Source organism: Canis lupus, chromosome 11 (assembly GCF_003254725.2).
Source record: "Canis lupus dingo isolate Sandy chromosome 11, ASM325472v2, whole genome shotgun sequence".
Lineage (NCBI taxonomy): Eukaryota > Metazoa > Chordata > Mammalia > Carnivora > Canidae > Canis > Canis lupus.
In genome coordinates, this window is record NC_064253.1 from 64,354,650 (window position 1) to 64,374,678 (window position 20,029).

General features: G+C 46.3%; 1 protein-coding gene across 9 annotated transcripts in view; it reads left to right on the forward strand.

Moving 5' to 3' along the window:
- The window catches only part of PALM2AKAP2 (PALM2 and AKAP2 fusion), a 460,195-nt gene that overhangs the window by 124,551 nt on the left and 315,615 nt on the right, over positions 1-20,029 (forward strand). For 6 of the 9 annotated variants that reach the window (XM_049116365.1, XM_025432731.3, XM_025432733.3 and 3 more), the window contains one exon: positions 5,853-5,898. In XM_049116365.1, coding sequence (XP_048972322.1) covers positions 5,853-5,898 — 46 coding nt within the window. Of the gene's footprint in view, positions 1-5,119; positions 5,136-5,755; positions 5,899-20,029 lie in introns of those variants that run through there. The other 3 variants (XM_025432735.3, XM_025432732.3, XM_035697248.2) reach the window with 2 other exon arrangements.

The window sequence follows — 20,029 nt, forward strand, 5'->3', positions numbered from 1 at the left end:
AGGTAGTGTGTCCAGGAGGCCCCATCTGGTAGAGTTATGTTTAGGGAACATTTGCTAGTGTCTGGTGGCCAAGGGCTGGGCACATGGGATTAAGACCCCAGACATTCCAAAGGGGGTCGGGAGGGCTCAGCATCCAAAGATGGTAGGAGCTGAAGCAGAGCTTTCCCAATTTCATTACCCATTCTCCAACCAGGAGGGCACACAGGACTGAGAGGCCATTGTCCCTTCACTGCCAACCCCACAGGACATCTCTCTCTCCTGTCAGCAGTGCTGACTTGCAGAATGTGTACGGCATTATCGAATCATGGCTAACAATGAAAGTGTCGATGGCCACACTGCAAACAGGGATTCCACGCTGACAGGGCACATCGTGGTCATTGTACTAAGGCAAACTAGACTGGCCCCTAAGCTCCCTGAGAAGCCAATGACCCAATTGTGTCTACTGGCATTACATAACCAGGCTGGCCTCCCCAAAGACTTTGTCACTTTGTAGCTAATTCATACCCATACCTAGAATCACCTCCGCCAAGGAGCATATTTAATACGTAGGTATGTAGCTCTCTAAACATTCCAAAATCAAGCATGCTTTCCATCTTTTCCTAGAACGTCATCCACCTCTTCTTAAGAATCCCTTCTCATTCCTTCTTATATATAATTATTAAATTGACTCACTCCAAAAGATAAGACTGTAGGTGTCGAAGAATCATTAAAAAAGAGAGTCTGGTGATGAAATTTCTAGACAATAAATGACCCAGAGCAGGATCCTCCCTTTTAAAAGATGAGAAAGAAGAAGTAGCTACTAATGTGAGGAATTTTAAGAATAATGATAGTTCATTCTCTCCCTCTGAAAACAAAACAAAACAAAACAAAAACAAAAACACCTACATAAAAGGGTGGATAAAATCAAGTCACTCACTTGGTATGCTTTATGACATTTTTAGTGAAGCAACAATTAGAACCTTCCATTTCTGGAGCAGCTACTGTGGCCACTCGTGAGCATTTTATACTTGATATCCTGATTTCTCACAATATCCCCATAAGATTAGAGTTATTCTCCCCCATTTAAAGATGAGGAACGTGTGGACCAAACGTGGTACAGTTGGTGAGTCTCAGGGCTGGGAGTCACTCTTGTCCATAGAGCTCATGCCTTTTATGTGTGTCACGCCCGCCTACCACCTCCTAATCACACTTCCCGAAATTTTTATCAGTAACAAGATTATTATGAACCGACATGTGCATATCAAGCAAAGCAAATGTAAAGTGATCCCCAATAACCCCGCTCTAATGCCCGTATACTCTCCCCATACACCCCCATTTCCCCTCACGACGCACATCATCAGTCGCTGACGTTGCCAAAGCCAACTAAGAGAAAAGGAAGCCATCAAACTGAAATGCTAATAGTCGTTTCTGGATAGATTTCCAGCTGCTCCTTTTGAATCTACTATGTAGAGAGCCTAGTTAAGAGATGCCTTAAGTGACATCCAGCCTAATCTTAGCTGGTCCTGTTTACTAACTTCTCTTTTTTGCCCCATGGAGACTCTCTAGATGGATCTTTCATTTGAATCCTCTAGGGAAACACAGCGCATACTTGAAATCCCATCAACTTTCCCAAATTGTTCACAACCAAAGGAGCCAAAAGCTTCCAACCACTGTTCCCCTCCTTTTGATTCTGTGCAGAGCCATCACATATGTTTTGAATGACCACTTATTCTAAAAGACCCTAAAAGGCAAAACAGAGCTCCTACGAATACAAACATTTTGGAGGCCCCAGGCATTCCTTTTAAAATTACTTTTGTCAAGAGAAAGCTTCAAGTTACTCTGAAATTTCACACTCCGAGACTGCTGCTTAACAAGACTTTTCACTCAAGGGGTCTTGGCAAGTCATTTCCCTCTCAGTTTACAGAGCTCCTGTTGCCCCCACAGGGGAGTGGGCTATGGTCATCTGTGGTTCCCCAAAGACTCATGCTCTAGAATAGACTCTGAATCTTTTATTAATAAAACGTCTATTTTGCAAATCCAGCATTTGGTATTCTCTCCATGTAATGCTTTGCAATGCAGCATCCATCCGAAAAACCATTAAACAGCGCGGGTAGTGCTTATACAACACAATTTAATGTCCCAGCAAGAACTAGGGGTTTGTTACACACATTATGCACCATTGTAATGGATCTTTCTAGATTTTAAATGTGTGGAGGGCAAAAAGTCACCAATATTAGCACTAGACTATGAATTCTTTGTACTACCAAGCCATAGCCTAAAGTCTAGTGATGGATAGCTACACAATAAAAGTTTATGAAAGAAATGGCATAATTTGTGTTAAATATATCTGTGTTTATAATGGATTCAATAATTTTCAAATGCTAAAATTTAGAGATTTGAAGGGAGGAGTGCTGGAAGAGAAGAAAATGTTTTACCTCTGCTGTGGCCAAGCATCACCCATTCATTTCATTTCACAAGCCTTCCTGTTTCCTTAGTGTTCTTGGTCACAAGCAACAGAAAGATTCTAGTTGATAGGAGCGGAGAAGGCATGAATTGAAGGTATATTCACAGAAGAGCTGAGAAGGCTAGAGAAGGAGGCTTGGACCATGGGCAGGACCAAAGGTGAGCTGCCAGCCTGAAAGAATTTTCAGATGCCGTGTCTTCAAGATCCTTGGCAGGTGCTCATGCCTGACTGAGCCCAGATTGCACACCATATTGTAGCTTCTAGGGAATCTGGGGAAGCAAGTGTCTGGCATTTCCCAGCTTCTACGGTAAGAGGTGGCTCTGTCACTATGGCTTGTAAAATGGGAATTCCCCAGAGATGGAAAGGGGTTCACAAATTAGACAACTGAAAAATATGAAAGAAACTGCTCCACTTCCACCTGGACAAAACCCCCAGCATTCTGAATCTCTTCTTCCCTTTGACTTTTTGCCATATCTGCCTTGACAGTCCTCAACACTGACTAAACCCACAACCCCTGTGTATCATGGGTCTCAGGTGGTTTAAAACCACTGAGGAGGTACACACAATTGGTCATGAGTCTTTTGTCTACTCCTAGTAAACGCAGTACAATGGTTTTAACCCCGTCCCTAACCCCTACCTCACCCCATAGGAATTTGTTTCTGTACATGTTCAGGGAATTGTACTCCAGGCAATTTTGATGCAGACTTCTGGGTGGGAACCATGTCTTAATTTTTGCAATTTTCCACAGCCTCTCTACAAACCATTTCTGTTTTTTCTGAAGTCCTTCACCCCCACCCCATTAGTCTCAACCAATGATCCCTAAATGGGAAAACAAACCTACCTGATGTACACTCACTCAACTTTTCTGTCCTTCAACTCAAAATTTCTTCTAATCTCTACCCATTCCATCCTCCTGCCCTGCTTAATTTCTCCTTCTTTCCAAGGCTAAATTGGCTACCAGTCCATGGTCTAATCTGAGACTTAATACTTATCTCCCCTTTGACTGTGTCTTTGGCCTCACTTCCCTGATGCCAAAATTCTCTTCATTCCGGAAACATTTCAAGTCTTATCTGACCTAACGACTCTTCAATTTGATCCTGCTTCCCATAAACCACCTTCCCATTCCACCAACCATCTTCGTCTTTTGCATCCAAAGGAGTGGTCTATACTCATGAAGGCTTTCCCTCCACCTTTCATTCATTCTCAACTCCCTGTAATCACTTCCAGCCTGACTTTACACACACACACACACACACACACACACACACACACACACGGGTCTCCCAATGCCACTCTAGCTTCCTGACTGCTCAAGCCAATGACCGCTTCTTAGTCTGCATCCTTCTTGATCTCTCAGAAGCATCTGACCCTTTCGAAAACCCCTTTCCTCCTATTGTGGCTTTTGATACAATCATCCCTCCTGATATTTCCTTCTATTTCTCAGCTGACACTTTCTCAGACTCCTTTGCTGGGCTTTCTCCTCTTCTTGCTCTTTTTTTTTTTTTCTCACTCTGGCCATTCTCATGTCTTTAGCTATCATCTCAAAATAGATGACGCTCAAAAATGTGTCCGCAATCCTGATTCCTCTTTCCTGCGATTCAGAGTTTTCCAACTGCTCATTTCCAATGGGTGCCCAGGTTCTTCTCCCACCCCTTCTTATGACTCCTTTGAAAAACTTTTTGTGTGTGTGTGTGGTAAAATATACATGGCATAAAATTTACCATTTACACAACTTTTAAGTGTACAGCTTGGTGACATTAAGTCCATTTACATTGTTGTGCTCCTCTATTCCTTTTTAATGTCTATATAGCTGTGGCAGGGGAAGGCCATTTCCTGTTCATTACTTTTAATTACAGGGGCCTGCCCTACCTCTCTCTCAGTGGCCGAGCCTGGTGCTGAGGGGTGGAAGAGCATGGGCTCTGGAAGAGTCTGCTCTGAGTTTAAATCTCAGCTTTATGACTCTGGCTGAGGCTCTCAACCTCATGGGCCTCACTTTTCCCATCATGTTATTCTCTCCTGTTGTTGGGTACACAGTCACTCCGCTGAAGCAAGAACAGCTTGGTTTATTTGTGAGCAAACACCCTGGTAAGAACTTGACCTGTGGGAACTGGTGCCGGAAGTGAGGAGAAAATGGAGTGTGTGAAGAAAGGGATAGATCTTGGCCAGAAAGTAGGAGTTCTGGATGTACTGGAGTGGGATGTCCAATCTGGCATTGGCTTGGATTTATGACACAAATAGCTCCACCCACACCCCTCTTATGAAAAGGAAGAGAAAACAATCAATCAGGTTTTGGTGACTACTTCGGGCTTCGGGCAGAGTAGTAATTGCTCATCAAGTGACAGGTAAAACCTCTGTGAGAGTTAAAAAGGCAATTTAGTCGAATTGCAAGAATTTGCCCAGGAAAGAGGTGATTTGGGGGAAATCTGGTGTGCATACCTTTTAAAATGCCTTTCGAGTCCTGCGTTTATAGAATTATCAAGGGTCTGAAGGGGTTAGGTTGTTATCGCGGCATTTTATGGAGCCGAGTTTCCTTGCGAGGAGTTCCAGCAAGTCCCCGCTGAAGGGTCAGAGGTCTCTTGTTCGCATTTAGCATCTATTTCCTCTTGGACTGGGTCTTCCCCGCTCGCTCCCACATGCAGCCCAGCCCGGCGCCGCTCACGGAAGATGCACTTCGGTTGCCCTGAAAGAACAGGTGGAGCGTTTTGGTGCCCAGGCCTGTAGGGAAGACTCGGGGTTGGAGGGGGGGGGGGGGCACGGGATGGGGATAGGGACAGATGGCCCTTTGCCAAGCACCCTTCTACGTTATAGCTCGTTCCATTTCTCAGGTGGGGAGACTGAGGTCAGAGTGGGTAGGCGCGTGGCCTGCGAGTCCCTGCTGGCCTGCGCGGAGGCTCCAAGGGCGCGCCCCCGGAGCGGGTGCCCCGCGAGGAGCCCTGCGCTGCCCCCCGAGGCCGGCGCGCGAGGCCGCCCTTCCCCGCCGGTGCCCCCCGGTGCCCGCCCGCCGCGCGCTCCCCGCCGGGGTGGGGGTGGGGGTGGGGGCGGGGGCGGGGGCGGCGGCCGCGGGTCCCCCCAGCCCGGGGGCGGAGCGAGGCGCCGAGACGTCAGGGCGGAGGAGCGGCGCGGGGCGGGCGCGCCCTCCCGGCGGCCGCCAGCGGCCCACGTCCCCGCCTGGCGCGGCCGCCGCGGCCCGGAGCTGCAGTCGGCGCGGGGCGCGCGGGGGCCCGAGCTGAGCCCGCGAGCCGGCCGTGCGCGCAGGTCCTCCCGCCTCCCGCAGCGAGCGGCCCCCCGGGCGGCCCCCCCACCCCAGCCCCCCACCCCACCCCGGGGCGCGTCCGTCTCCCTGGCTGACCACAGCGTGTGTTTTGTTTTTCTTTCTTTTCCACCCCCGTCCCCGGGTGCCTTTCTCCAGGATGGCAGAGGCGGAGTTGCACAAGGAAAGGCTGCAAGCCATAGCAGTAAGTCCGCTTCCAATTTTATTTTCTTGCTCTATTGTCTGGGAGGGCAGGGGACCCCGGGGGGTTTCGGGGCCCTCGACGTTCCAGCGCAAGCAGCCGCAGGGCGTGCATGGGTCCCTGCGGGCGCCGAGGTCGCCGAGGCTCAGCTGCGCTGCTTTTCCTTACGCGACAGGCTGTGGGTGGAAGCCCCCGGGGCGCGCTTTGGGCTGCGGACTTGGGCGTGAAGACCGGCTTGGAAAGAAGATGCTTGCTACTGGGCTTTGGGAAAAGACCAGACGCGTGGGGGTGGGGGGCGATTCCGGGGCGATCGTCCCCCCGCGGTCCGGGCTGCCCTGGCTGCACCCTGGCTGCACCCACGGGAGGGAGCAGGGGCTGCCACCCTTCCTGCGGAAGCTGCCCGTCCCCTAAGTGGGGACCCAGCTTTCCCGCGCCGTCCACCCTGCTCCCTGAAGCCCGGGGTCTTCATTTCCCCCTGTTGCATTGGGGGTTTGGCACGAGCCTTCACCCCGGAGGGGCCCCGGGCACTTCTTCCACCCGCCGGGCCCTGGGCGCACCTAATATTCCAACAGAGCATCCGTCTCCCCGGGCTGGACGATCTGAAACCTGTTTGCCGCGTACAGAGGAGCAGCCGGGTTTGGCAAAGTTCACGCGCACTTGGAGAAAAGTGTACCCTTGTGCATCTCGGGTAAAAGAGAGAACTTTCTGGGCCTCTGTAGGTTTGAGCAATCTTGCCACAGTGTTGCCAATGATCTACAGATGTGGTATTTTTACTGGAGCCACCGCAGCTGGATTATATATTTCCTTTGCAGATGAGGGAATGATTACTGCTGCTGTATGAAATAATAACAATTAGAAGGTCTGTTAACATATTGGCATAAAAGAATCTCCAGACGTTCTTCTACCTAAGCACTCTTTTTTTTTTTTTTTTTAATGGTCCAGGAGTTCTCTGGAAACACATATAAATTTGTCGGAGGAGTAGTGTGTCATGTTTTGGAAGCAAAGCCTATTAAAGTGTTTTCAGAATCCTTTGGACAGATTCTTCATAGGGAAAGTGCATACAGGCCCTTCTCTTTAAAAGAAGCATTTGGTATGGTTCCCGTGGCACCGAGACCCTCTTTATCAATGTCTTCAAATTTTAAATGTCTTGGGAACTTGACCACTGAAGTGAGAGGGACATTTGTTGGCAGTGTTGAAATGCTATGGTTTTTGGTTTTTTGTTTTTTTGCCTGTTGGGCAATCTTTGAACTTGGTACTTCAGAACTCAGGAAGGCTGTTTTTTTTTTTTTTTTTCCCCGATTTTTTTGTCTTTTCCCTTCCTCTCTGTGAATGTGTATTTTGATGGTTAATGACGTGGTTTATGGTTTCTAAAGCTAGTGGCAAGGAGTGTGGTCAGTGTGTCATGAACTTGGTAAGAATGGAGATATTCAGTTCTTGGTGCCATGTAGCTGGTGGGTGTTTTATATAAACTGAAGAATAGGCTGCTTTAAGCGTCTGTAAGTGGCTATTCCAGAGAACGTTCAGTTGCTGCCATAGACTGTGTGAAGGTTTCCAACAGTTGTCACATTTTCTGCCTTTGCGTGAGCAGCTTTCAGTGGACGCCTGAGGGACAGCTGAGGCTTATGAAAGGACTTGTTCTCTGAATGGGGAGCCAGTAGCAGCTAACAGTAGGGCCACCCCTTTCCAGATGGGCTTCGGTAATCTCAGCAGGGGCCAAGTGGACTTTCCAGAAAGATCAAGCCAGCCTTTTGGAATTCTCTTGTGTGATAAGCCTAAACACAAATACCTGTGCCTATTCAGTTGTGGAATTGAATTTGCCCTGGACCTGGGAAGATGCTGATGATTCTCATGACATATCAGCCTCAATTAATAGATATGCTGTTATTGGTTTGGATACACTAACATTGAAATGACTCGTGTGTGTGTGTGTGTGTGTGTGTGAGAGAGACAGAGAGAGAGAGGGGTGGGGGGAGAGAGAGAAAGATTTAAGAAAATGGGAGAGGGCAGAGGGTCTTGTGACCATATCAGTAAATAGTTCTATGCTATCTATGCTTTGGCCTAGTGCACACTCTCCAAATTTGGCAAACTCTGCCTCTCTCTGCCATCTTCCTAGAGTTGTCAGGGGACCTGCAGGGGCCCCCAAGCCTCCTTCCAGAGCCTAGCACTCCTGAAGTCTGGAAATGTGAAAGAGGAGGAGAACAAGGCCTTACCTCTTCACCAGCTTGGGCTCCTCTCCAAAAGAGCAGATAGAGGAGGATCCTAGTCTGTGGGGTCATGGGCAGTTTTAGTCTGGACCACTGTTCTTTCATCTGTGTAATGAGCTCATGCATTCTACCCCTGGGCTCCTTGTAAGGTTTAGCTATGATACAGGTGAAGTACATGGCATGTGGTCATCATTAGATGGTATTGAGGGACAGTCCCCAAGCCCCCAATTTCTGTCTACAGCACTGCCTTGCCCAGTGAGGCTCAGAGACACACCTCTGAAGCATAAAGAGTCTGAACAGCCTTTAAAATGTTTCCCTTTAATTCTAACTAAAGGCCAGGGCTGTGTCTGGCATTTGTTCCTCTAGCGGCTTCATACATGGGTGCAGAGTTGTCACCTGAGGGTTCATCTATTCATTCAACATGTGCTTAGAGCCTTCTAGGAAGGTACTATCAACATCCCTAAGTTTCAGCCATCAGAGGAAAGATGTTACCTTCTACATACTTAGGTCCTGAAAGGACAGATGTCCTGTGACCCATCTGTCACATGGTCATCTGGGATTTCTTTTTTTTTTTTTTTTTTTACCCTCAAGGGAATGAAATATTCAGAAACCCTGGTACCTTAATTGAATCTTCCATTTGAACCCAGACACTGATCAATGAGAAAAGATGGATCTCATCCTACCTCTTGCCCAAAGAAGAGCAAGTCCATCTTTGACAACTTTCTCTACTCCCAGGCACTCCTTCCTCCTGTAGGGATACTCCCCAATTGGTAATTTGAGGAGATAGCAAAATGCCTCTGTAGCAGAATGAAGGTGGATAATAATTCCAGGGTATAATAATGCAATTGCCATTTATTGAACATTATCTATTCCGCAAGGCACTGTGTGATCTGCTTTTATTATTATTTTTTTTAACCTTCAGTTGTTGATAGTCTGAAGGAGAAACACACATAAACAACTACTGTTCAGTGCCAGGAGTACTTATGCAAATGAACACTCAGGTGGCACAGGTTAACCAACCTCATGGAGTTGTGGAACCTTCCCCAGAGGGGAGACATCGGAGCAAGTCCTGAAGACTGGGTAAAATCAAATATAACATACTAACCTTCCCAATTAGTAGAAGGTATTTATTGATTTATTTATCGTTAGTTTGATTATTATTTATTTGGAACAGTTAGTATGAGAAAGGAAAAGCCAAAAGCATGAAGAAGTTCAGTCAACAACTAAAGGCACAAAGTCGGCAAAAGGACCAAAGTGCATTTTAACACACATTATGTCATTGAACAGTAATAAAGTGATGAGGTAGGAACTACTCTGTTATTTATATGTTATAGATGAAGAGCCCAATATTAAAAGAGAGTATCAAAGACAGGGTTTGAATCCACACTTCAGGGCCCTGGAACCCCTCTATTGACTACTGCCCTGAACTGCTACCCCCAAGATGAGCACAGCCTCTGAGCACACTGTGCAGGACGTTCCAACAGCCTCAGGGTGAGCCAACAAGGGAGAAGCATACTGATGCAGTTGCTCTGGGAGGGCCCAGACCAACGAGGAGGCCCACATGCTTTGGAGAGTCTTCCAAGCTGGCTTTCAGCACGTGGAAATATCTGGCGTATGTTCTAAGTGAATGAGTAACAACACTCCCTTGGGAAAGAAGCTACCGTGTGTCAATGGAAATCAAATTTGGGAGAGGATGTTGTTATGTCTGTACATCCGAGAGGAAGGAGTCTTCCTTGGGCATGTGGGAAGATAACTCCATGTTGCAGAGGTCATCTTGGGCAAACACCTCCAGAGTCATGTGGGCAAGGCCTCAGGCCTGTACCGGGGATCAATATGAGCATGCTCACATGTGCTACAAATATGAAAGGTCAACCCCACCTGATTTTTAGATAATTTTGTCATGTAATAACAATCCACTCTGTGGATTAATAAAAATGATCTTTTTTGCATCTGTATATCAGTTTACAATTTATAGACACCTGTGGTTGTTACCTTCATTTTGAGCTCTGTGGGGCAGGTCTTGTTATCTTCACTTTAAAGTTGATGATAGAGACATCCAAGCTCACATAATGAGATGTGAAAGAGTTGTCTTAAGTCCAGTCTCTCCCGATCCCTTGTGTTCGTGGCATTTCTTGCTTGGAGGGGGTACCCTGATAAGGGTGGGAGCTGCCACATGCATCCTTTCAAGCTAGAGTCCTGGGGTCAGGAGGAGAGGGATGGATTCATGGGTATGTGAGCCTGGATGGGCCTCCATGAAATCTGTCCTTTTGGGGATCTCACTTTGGGTTCCTCTTCCTCTTGACACTCTCACACAGATCCCATTCTCTGTCCTGAGAAGGTCTGGATATAGGTGGGTGGCTTAGGCTGCCTCTGCCCTTCACTTGCTGAGAAACACTTCTGGCATTTCCTTGGATTCATGTCTCAATGCCTCTTCTTGCCTAGAGATGACAAGGCTCGAATGCCAGAGTTAGAGTATGGGACCAGGGGCCGGGGGGCTGGTCAGCCTGCCTTTGATCCAGGCCACTTAGGTGGGTCTGCGTAGCCTGGGCAAAAGTCCTTGCTGCGATTTACATGTGATCCAGTCCAGTCCAGCTTCCCAAGTCAGGTACCCCTCCAGGATTTAGAGACCCAAACCCCAAACCCTACAGTAAAAAAAACAAAAACAAACCCTGATTCTTGTAGGGACCATTCCTATGCATGTCCCTTGTAAACCTGTCTCAGTGGCAGGTAACTGGCAAAGGAATGAAGAATCGAAGATCCTGAGTACTCGTTGCTATCTTCCTCCATCTCAGAGATGTGAGTGATATCCTGCTTCTAGAATTTCCTGTTAAGGCCCAACTGATGGTTTGCTCAGGATATTGGTGCTGAGGAAATGTTCACCGCGGCCAAATCTGCAGGGCCACCCAGGAGATAGGTGCCACCCAGGTCTCATTGCTCAAGGGTCATTGCCAGGTCCGAGAGTGCTGAGGTAGGCCTTACGCAAACACATGCAAGGGTCAAACACCCCTTTGGTCACTTATTTGGACCTCTGAGTATTTCAAGCTTTGGCCTCTTGGGACAAAGAGCAGCTGCTCTGGCAAGGACCCTGAGAAATAATAGCAGTGCTCATTAAGAAGTCATCATTAAAAAAGCCAAACGGGGGCTTTGGGGGTATGATTTGTCATTATTTAAGGGAAACCAGGGCTCAGCACTGGTGCTTCTACATTCCTTTGGGGCTGCTCAACACTTTTGGGACCCCTGCTATTGGTCCTCTGAACTTACCCGCATTTCATCCCTGATCTCTTTGGGAATGTTGTTCAACTCGCTTGACAATAATCATTATGTGGTGTGACATTGACGGAGACAGCAAATGGGCACTGATGCACGGAGACAGTGGTCCCCAGGGCTGGTAGTGCCTCACACGATCTGGCCAGTTTCAAGGACGTCTTCTGGTGTCCGGAAGCTGTGACTCAAGTCCTGGCTATTCTCTTCTTATCCGTATGACCTCACTGTCCCTCGTTTTCCTCATCAGTAAGATGGGGATAATGATAATACCCGCCTCATGGAATTGTTGTGAAAGTTATTTGAGAAATTTCATGGGACATTCTCAGAGCAAGGACTCAGAAAGCACTCAAAGTTCTCTAGTTATAAGTGAGTCGACGAAGCATAACTCATGGATCTTTAAACAGAAAATGGACACAAAGAATGGAAGATGAATTCTATTAACTCGAATCATTTTTGCCAAACTGGGAAATTTCAGATGAATATAGTAGCTACTGAGCATTTCCTGTGCAGGAAGATACTAACAATAACAGTGAAAAGGATTGTTTATAGTGGAGAGGAGTTACAAATTTAAAGACTCCAGGGCCGGTGTTAACACCGGGGAGTGACGCAGGCTGGGGGGCAGCAGTGGGGATCTGGAGAGCAGACACGACTCCTCAGTTGGGATAGAGTGAATTTATACCATGTGAGAATGTGAGTTCTGTGTTGTCACATCCACTCATTTTCAAGAGAAGTAAGAAATCTGCTTTTTAAAAATGTGAGACTCCCACTTAACAAAGAACTAGTTTCAAAACTTATAAAAAATTTATGCACACAACATTCCTTTGGGTCAACAGGTCAACCTTTTGTGACCTCCAGATGTAGGTAGAGCTTTGAACTTTATGATGTGTTTTTCCTATGCATGGACTCATTTGGGCTTTGTAAGGATGCTGTGAAGTGCTCCTTCCAGCACCCCCTAGGTGTTTTAAAACGTTATAAAATCAGGGTGTATTTTCACCAGGGCTTTGTGAGTTTGGTGTCCAAATGTTTGGGTTGTTGGAAAAATAGTGCGCATTTGCTGTATCTTTTGATATTAAGTGAATTCTTTGTAATCACTGACATTATTGTAACCCAGAACATTCACATCTTGGTGGATGATTGCTCTCCCAAATTTAACAGAAAAATTTTAAACAGTCAGTACCTTGAGGTGGGAAATTCCTGTTCTAGAAGAATCTTTAGGAACAAGGTATATAATTCTGAGCCTCTCACATAAACCACTCAGGGTGCTTATATGATTTTATTTTATTACCAGCCTCACATAATAAACAATGTAGGGAGATCCAGCTGGACTAAGGACTTCTAGTAATAGCGGCAGCTGCCTTTGGGCCAGGTAAAATACAGAACGGCGATTCTCAAACTTTAATGCATTAGGAACCCCCGAGAGCTCCTTAAAACACAGGTTGCTGGACCTCACTCCCGGTGTTTGATTTTGTAGGTCTGGGGTGGGGCCTGAGAACTTGCATTTCTAACAAGTTCCCAGGAGATGTTGTACCCCGCTGCAGCTGCTATTCTGGGGAACACAAGTGAAGAACCCCTGGAAAAGGGGTAGAAGATTAATGGTAAAGGAAGATGGTGGCTTAGGTCTTGACCAGTACCACATGCCCACTGTGACATGTCCAAGAGTTTGTGAGGTGTGGATATCTTAAGAGGCCAAGCATGCATTCATGAAATATAAGAAATAGTGAAAGGGACTATAAGGGAAAGGAGGGGAACTGAGTGGGGAAAAATTAGAGAGGAAGACAAACCATGAGAGACCCCTAACTCTGGGAAACAAACAAAGGGTTGCAGAAGGGGAGGCAGGTGGGGAGATGGGGTAACTGGGTGACAGGCACTAAGGACGGCACTTGATGGGATGAGCACTGGGTGTTATACTGTATGTTGGCAAATTGAATTTTTTATTTTTTGGCAAATTGAATTTAAATTTTAAAATTTTTAATAAGAGGCAAAGTAGAATAAAAATTTTTTAAAAAGAGAAGAGAGGGGCAAAGTAGAGTCTTAATCAAACAAAGCTCAGTTTGAATGTGATGTAGTGTGTCCCTCTCACATCAAGTGGCTGGCTGATCGAGAAGAGGTCTTTGGGTAGTTGTTTTTTTTTTTTTTTTTTTAATTTTTATTTATTTATGATAGTCACACAGAGAGAGAGAGAGAGAGAGAGGCAGAGACACAGGCAGAGGGAGAAGCAGGCTCCATGCACCGAGAGCCCGATGTGGGATTCGATCCTGGGTCTCCAGGATCGCGCCCTGGGCCAAAGGCAGGCGCCAAACCGCTGCGCCACCCAGGGATCCCCTTAATTGATTTAAATAGAGTGAAATTTCTGTCTGTTGGTCACTTGAAGAAACCTGTTTGAAGGGTACGCATGGGATTGGCTGATTACAACTATAGGCCACAAAATCACGTAGGGGGCACGTCAGTGAAACAAAAAGTCATGCTGTAGGGTAGATATCCAACCATATAGTGGGAGGCCCTTGAGAGGTGCATGGTACCTATTAGGGCCCTGTAGATGGAGAGGTCCCATAGCAGATCAGGTGATCAAGCCTGGTGATAGCCCCTCCAGCCCTCACGCCTGATTCTTGGTGCAGCTGCTTCTCACGTGGGAAGCCCTCAGAGGATGCCAGGATGATCCGCAGTTGAGACTCACTTACTCAGTGATGGCTAATGATTCTCCTAAGCCAGTCTGTGTGCACACCGGTGTAGCATATCAAAGAGGAGTTTATTCTTGCAAAGATGCCATATAAGCTTCCCTCAGGCTCACTTGCAGCATCCATTGTCTGAACCAACCCTTCATGCGCAGAAGGATTCAGCCTCACTCAGACTCTTCTCTGTCCGGAAACACAACACACAGAGACCCCACTGCCCAGGACGAGGCCCAAGAGAGCATGGCCGGAGTGGGGGTGATGGCCGCCCAGCACAGGATGCTTTGCAGAGGAATGTTCGCCCATGAGTGCTGTGGCTTTGCGAGAATACCGCACAGCTGAGACCTATTTCTGACAGGAAATGCCAGCAGAAGCAGGGGTTAGTGTGGGGTGCCATTGTTGGAGCTACATGTGCCCTTGGTTAATTCTGATGTCAGTCTTTTTCACTAGTTTCTTGTTGGATTAAAATCTTCAAAAGGAGATTATTATATTCATGAGAGAGAGAGAGAGATAAAGACAACCTATAGCTTATTTACATTATGCTTGCACCTACATAAAAAATGCTTTGGGGTTAGTCCTTGACCCTAGTATCAATGCTTCTGTTGCATCACATGAGCTTAGCCAGAAGATGGGAATAGGGAAGCTGGTACCTTTCCCTGGAATAAGATGGAAGAGGAAAGAGAAGCCATAAGTGTCCCCAAGATAAAAGGCCTAGTTGTAGTTGAAAAGGCTGTGGGCCAGACCTCAGGGCACATCTTCTTGCTCATCATTCCCCCACCCTGCAGGCTACCAGGCTCTTAAAAGTCTGTGCACTACCAAATGTCTTCAGGGCATTTGTAAAAACCTGCCCTTACTTTTTTTGCTGAATTATACTGGTTTACTTACTATTCTAGGTGGGTGGGATTCCCCCCTCCCCTTCTTCTAAATTATAACCAGTCATCTGAGTATTCACTTTATTTTTAAATTCAGAGCTGAAACTTAAAACTTTGAGGGTTATAAAAAAATGTTATTCTTAAGAGAAAAACATATGCTTGAAAAATTAACCCCTTTGCTGGTAAGCAGGGGATCTTCTTTCTCGGAGTTTGAGCAAAAATGGCAACAACTTAGAGGCCAGTGAATACCACACAGGGCTCCAGGATTGGAGCAGCTCTGATAGTATGCATGTCCCGTATGTGACGTGAGAGAGAGGCTGGGATCTGGGAGAGGTGCCTCTTGGTGGAGAGGCATAGAGCCTTCTCTGGGGCTCCTGGGTTGGTCTCAAACACTGAGTTTCTATGGCCTGATTTTTCAGCTTGGGCTGATAATACCTGCCACCTCTAACGGGGTGGAAATGGTTCAAAAGTTTCCTTGTTCCAGTGGGACTGTGTGGCATATAAGATCTGAAAAGCATAAAAGAGTAGAGCAGTTCCTCAAGAAATTAAAAATAGAACTGCCATGTGGTCCAGCAGTGCAGCTCTTGGGTATAGATCCAGAGGAAATAAAGTCACTACTTTGAGGAGGTATCTGTACCTCTATATTCATTGCAGTGTTATTTATGATGGCCAAGATATAGAAACACTTGTGTCCATTGTCGGATGAATGGATGAAGAAAGCGGATGTATAATAATGGCATATTATTCAGCCTTTAAAAAGAAGGAAGGTCTGCCATCTGTGAGATAAGCCAGATGCAAAAAGATGAATACTGTGTGATCTCACTTATATGTGAAATCTAAAAAAAAAAAAAAAAAGAAGTCAAACTTATAGTAATACAGAGTGGAATGGCTTTTACTAGGGGCTAGCTAGGAGGTGGGGGCCAAGGGAGAATATATATATATTTTAAAGATTCTGTTTATTTATTCATCAGAGACATAGAGAGGCAGAGACACAGGCAGAGGGAGAAGCTCCCTGTGGGGAGCCCGATGCGGGACTCAATCCCGGGACCCCAGGATTATGACCTGAGCCAAAGGCGGATGTTCAACCCCTGAGCCACCCAGGTGCCCCTCAAAGGGAGGATATTAATCAAGGGTCCAAGTTTAAGTTAGAAGATGAGTAAGTCAGAAGACCTAATGTATGACGTGATGACTACAGTTAATAATAAAGTGTTATCCACTGGAAATTTGCTAAGAGAGTAGATCTCATGTGTTACCATCACACACACACACACACAAATGGCAACTGTGTGAGGTGATGGATATCTTAATTATGTTGATCGTGATAATCATTTCACAGTGTATATCAAAACATCATGTTGCATGCTGTAAATATATACAATTCTTACTTGTCAACCATACTTCACTAACGCTGGAAAAAAAACTATCAGTTAAAAAAAAATCTGAAGGGACGCCTGGGTGGCTCAGTGGTTGAGTGTCTGCCTTTGGCCCAGGATGTGATCCTGAGGTCAGGGATCGAGTCCCGCATCGGGCTCCCTGCGTGGATCCTGCTTCTCCCTCGGCCTGTGTCTCTGCCTCTCTCTCTCTCTGTGTTTCTGTGTCTCTCATGAATAAATAAATAAGATCTTTAAAAATAAATAAATAAAATGAAAATAATCTGAAAAGCTTGCAGCTAACATAAGTGACCCTGAAAGGAAATACTGCTTATCCAGGTGAGCAAAAACACCCTGTGGAAGAGTGAGGAGCCCATCCTCGGAGGGCCCCGTTTTTCCTTACCAGGTGCCGTACAGGCAGCCTCATTCATGAACAGTAAAGTCTGAGCATATGTGTTCAACACGTCATGCTGTTCATCAAGTAAAAGTCACAATGGAAGCTGAAGGATATTGAATCCTTGATGGTAAGTCTGATGGGGATGAGTCAAAAGGCAGGGCAGGGCCCGGAGGCTAGGATATACCCTCTAATGCCACCAACCACTAGAATAAGGCTGGTAGCCTGGTCATCCCCATCCTTATTCACCCTGGAGTGAGAATGATAGATACCTGGTAAGTATTGGAGCTGAGAGGGGAGAAGGAAGAGAAGGTACTCACTCTGCCAGCACAGAGGAGACGAAGTGAAGGGGAAGGTAATTTCAGTTGCTCAGCGATGCTCTCCCCCCACCTTCCACCATCATCTCTGTCGGGACACATCAGCTGCTACTGCCTCTGGATGATTCCAGCTCTCTGTCTGCCCTAAGCCTGGGTCCACAGAGAAAAGCTGGAAGTAGACTGGCTTAGCATTGGAGGAGCAGGTGTGGAGCATCTCCCCTGTAGGGAGACAGGGCACCCCAGAGCTCTAAAAACAAGTGAAATACAGTAACTTCATCCAATTGCTTTTTTTAGGGGGAGAGAGGATCTCCCAGGTCCCGAGGGCTTCCCTTGTGCCAGACACCCTGCGGAATGCCTGGTGTAAAACAACCCAGATGTGTACGGGCGCCAGGTTGGCACGATGGCTCAGCTCTTGGGATTGTGGTGACCCAGGGAGGGCGGGCTCCTCGGGGACAGGTGGCACTCAACCCTAGTTGATTGGTACTTTGTGGGAACACACGCCCGGGATCTTCTGCTTTTTCAAGAGAACCTGGAAATCCAGCTTTTGAAGGAAGTCTGTTGATGTTTAAGTGTTCACAACGATTTAAACACTGTGTGGGCCAAACCAAACATAATGAGATTTTAACACAGTGTGGGCTGGATTCGTTTCCCATTCCAATCGCTCCCCCCACCCCACTCAGGCCCCGCCACCACGAGCCCCCACCCTGGGCCACCAGCCTTCCACTTCTGACTTTCACAGCATATTTTATTTAATTGTCAGGAGTATGAGGAGGTGACGGGGTGGTAGTGTTATGGCTTGGAGCTAAGTGAGATGTAGATATGTTTAGGCATGTTGGGCAGATTGGTGGGTGGGCCTGTCAGGAACCCTTCGAGGGCCTTCTGGGATGGGGACCCTGTAAGAGAACCGTAGTCTCGGGTTAGGGTCAGGACTGCTACTTAAATTAATTCCTTATGCAGCTTACTGGATGAACTCATGAATTCTCTGTAAGACGTAACAGCTGAAACCCCTCTTTAAAAGAAAATTAACAGAGCAAATGTGACCTTTTTGATGTATGCTTCTCTGAACTTGTTTTTTTGGTGGGGGGAGGGAGAGGCAGAGGGAGAGGATAGAGAGAATCTTAAGCAGGCTCCACACCCAGTGCGGAGCCTGATCTCATGACCCTGAGAGATCTTGACCTGAGCAGAAATCAAGATTCAGATGTTTGATGGACTGAGCCGCCCCGGTGCCCCTACTTCTCTGATTTTTAACACATGTGTAGATTTGTGTAGCCACCAACACAATCAGGATACAGCCAGTTCTATCAGCCCCCAGAACTCCCCCAAGAAGCGCTGGCTTTAAACTCCTTCAAACAGCAGCATGTAAGTAATTCTGCTTGACACTCATCTTGCACCCCGACTTTAACCAGAAGAGGAAACTGGGGTTCCCAGTCTTTGGGGGAGGTGACCCTTTCATAACAAGCACCCCCTCCTAGATCTATAACAAATTCTAATTTTTCCCCAATAATTACCTTCTGCTCCAGGCTGGCTCCTTTTTTCCCTTCCCCCCTATCAGGGTTATCACATTTAGCAACTCAAAATTCAGGATACCCAGTTATTGCGCGGGACACACTTTTATACAAAAAGTTACTTGTTTATCTGAAAATCAGATTAAAGTGAACATCCTGTATTATATCTGACAAGCCCATCACCTTCACATACATGTTGCATTCACCACCGATTTCAGAATCCTCTTTTTTTTTCTAGGGCCATGTTTCACTCTTCCATTGTGAGTGTGAAGGTACTCACTAGTTTTAAATAGTAATATGTTTTTTTGTGGGGAGGTAGGGAACGTATTGGAAGGATAAGAGTGTGTCATCAAGACATTAACGTGTTTTCAAGAAATCCACCTGACCTATCTTTTCTGGAGAAGAAGAAATGGCCTAATGTGTGTTGGAAGGAGAACAACTGAATTTCAGAAATTGGTACATTGCCCAGGCCCCCTCCACCCCCCGCCCTTGGCCCCAACCTTTGAATAATATCAAACTGCAAAGTCTAAACAAGAAGCTCACTCACACTGAGTTTAAAAATACCACTGGAATGCGAGCCTTCAGCAAGCCATATATCTTATACTGCATTGAGCAAGATGGGGCCTTGTGGTGTGTTGTGAATGAGTCACGCAGTGGCCACAACCAGATGATTCCCAGCCTAGGTATTTTGGTTGAGAGCGCTGTGATGGTTGATTTATTTGTGTTGTTTGTTTGTTTGTTTTTTTCATTTATCAGTTTTACTAGTGTGATTTCAGAATCACAGTGAGACAGGAAGGAAAAATCAATTTTATGTAGCAGCTACAGAATTAAGAACAAATGGAAATTCCAATTTTCTGTCTAGGCCAAGGGTCAGCAAACAATAGCCCACAGGCCAGATCTGGCCTGCAGCCTGTGCTTATAGGGCCTGTGCGCTTTATGTGGTTGTCACATGTATAAAAAAGGGGAAACCGTCTTTTAAGGAATATTTCATGACCTGTGAAAAATATACAAAGTTCAGATTTCGATGTGCAGACATAAAGTTTTATCAGAACACGGCCATTCCCATTCGTTTTTGTGTCGTCTAGGGCTAACCTCATGTTACAACAGCACATGGTCTTGTGCTAACGGAGACCAGGTGGTCTGCGAAGCCTGAAGTATTTATTATCTGACCCCATCTAGAAAGATTTCGGTCTCCTGCTCCAGACAGCGTATCGTCTATGGTTGTGTCTGCCATTAAGGCTCTAGGTATCTTTTACCTTAAAGAAGTTACTGCTGTCTTACTGCTGGCAGTCCAGAACGATAAAGCATCTCAGACACGCTTGTACTGTTTCCTGGGCTGCCACAATGACAGGCTTATATTTGCTCAAGAGCTCACATGCGAGTTTTGCTACCATAGAATTTTCTTGTTATATCCTTGCTCTCTAAGCCAAGTGCATGTTGTTTCCTTTTGAAAGCCAGAAAACCTGATCTCTTAGAGGTAATGGTTTGGCCCATCTAAAAATAAATCACTACATTTAAAACCATTTTTTTTTCAAGTGA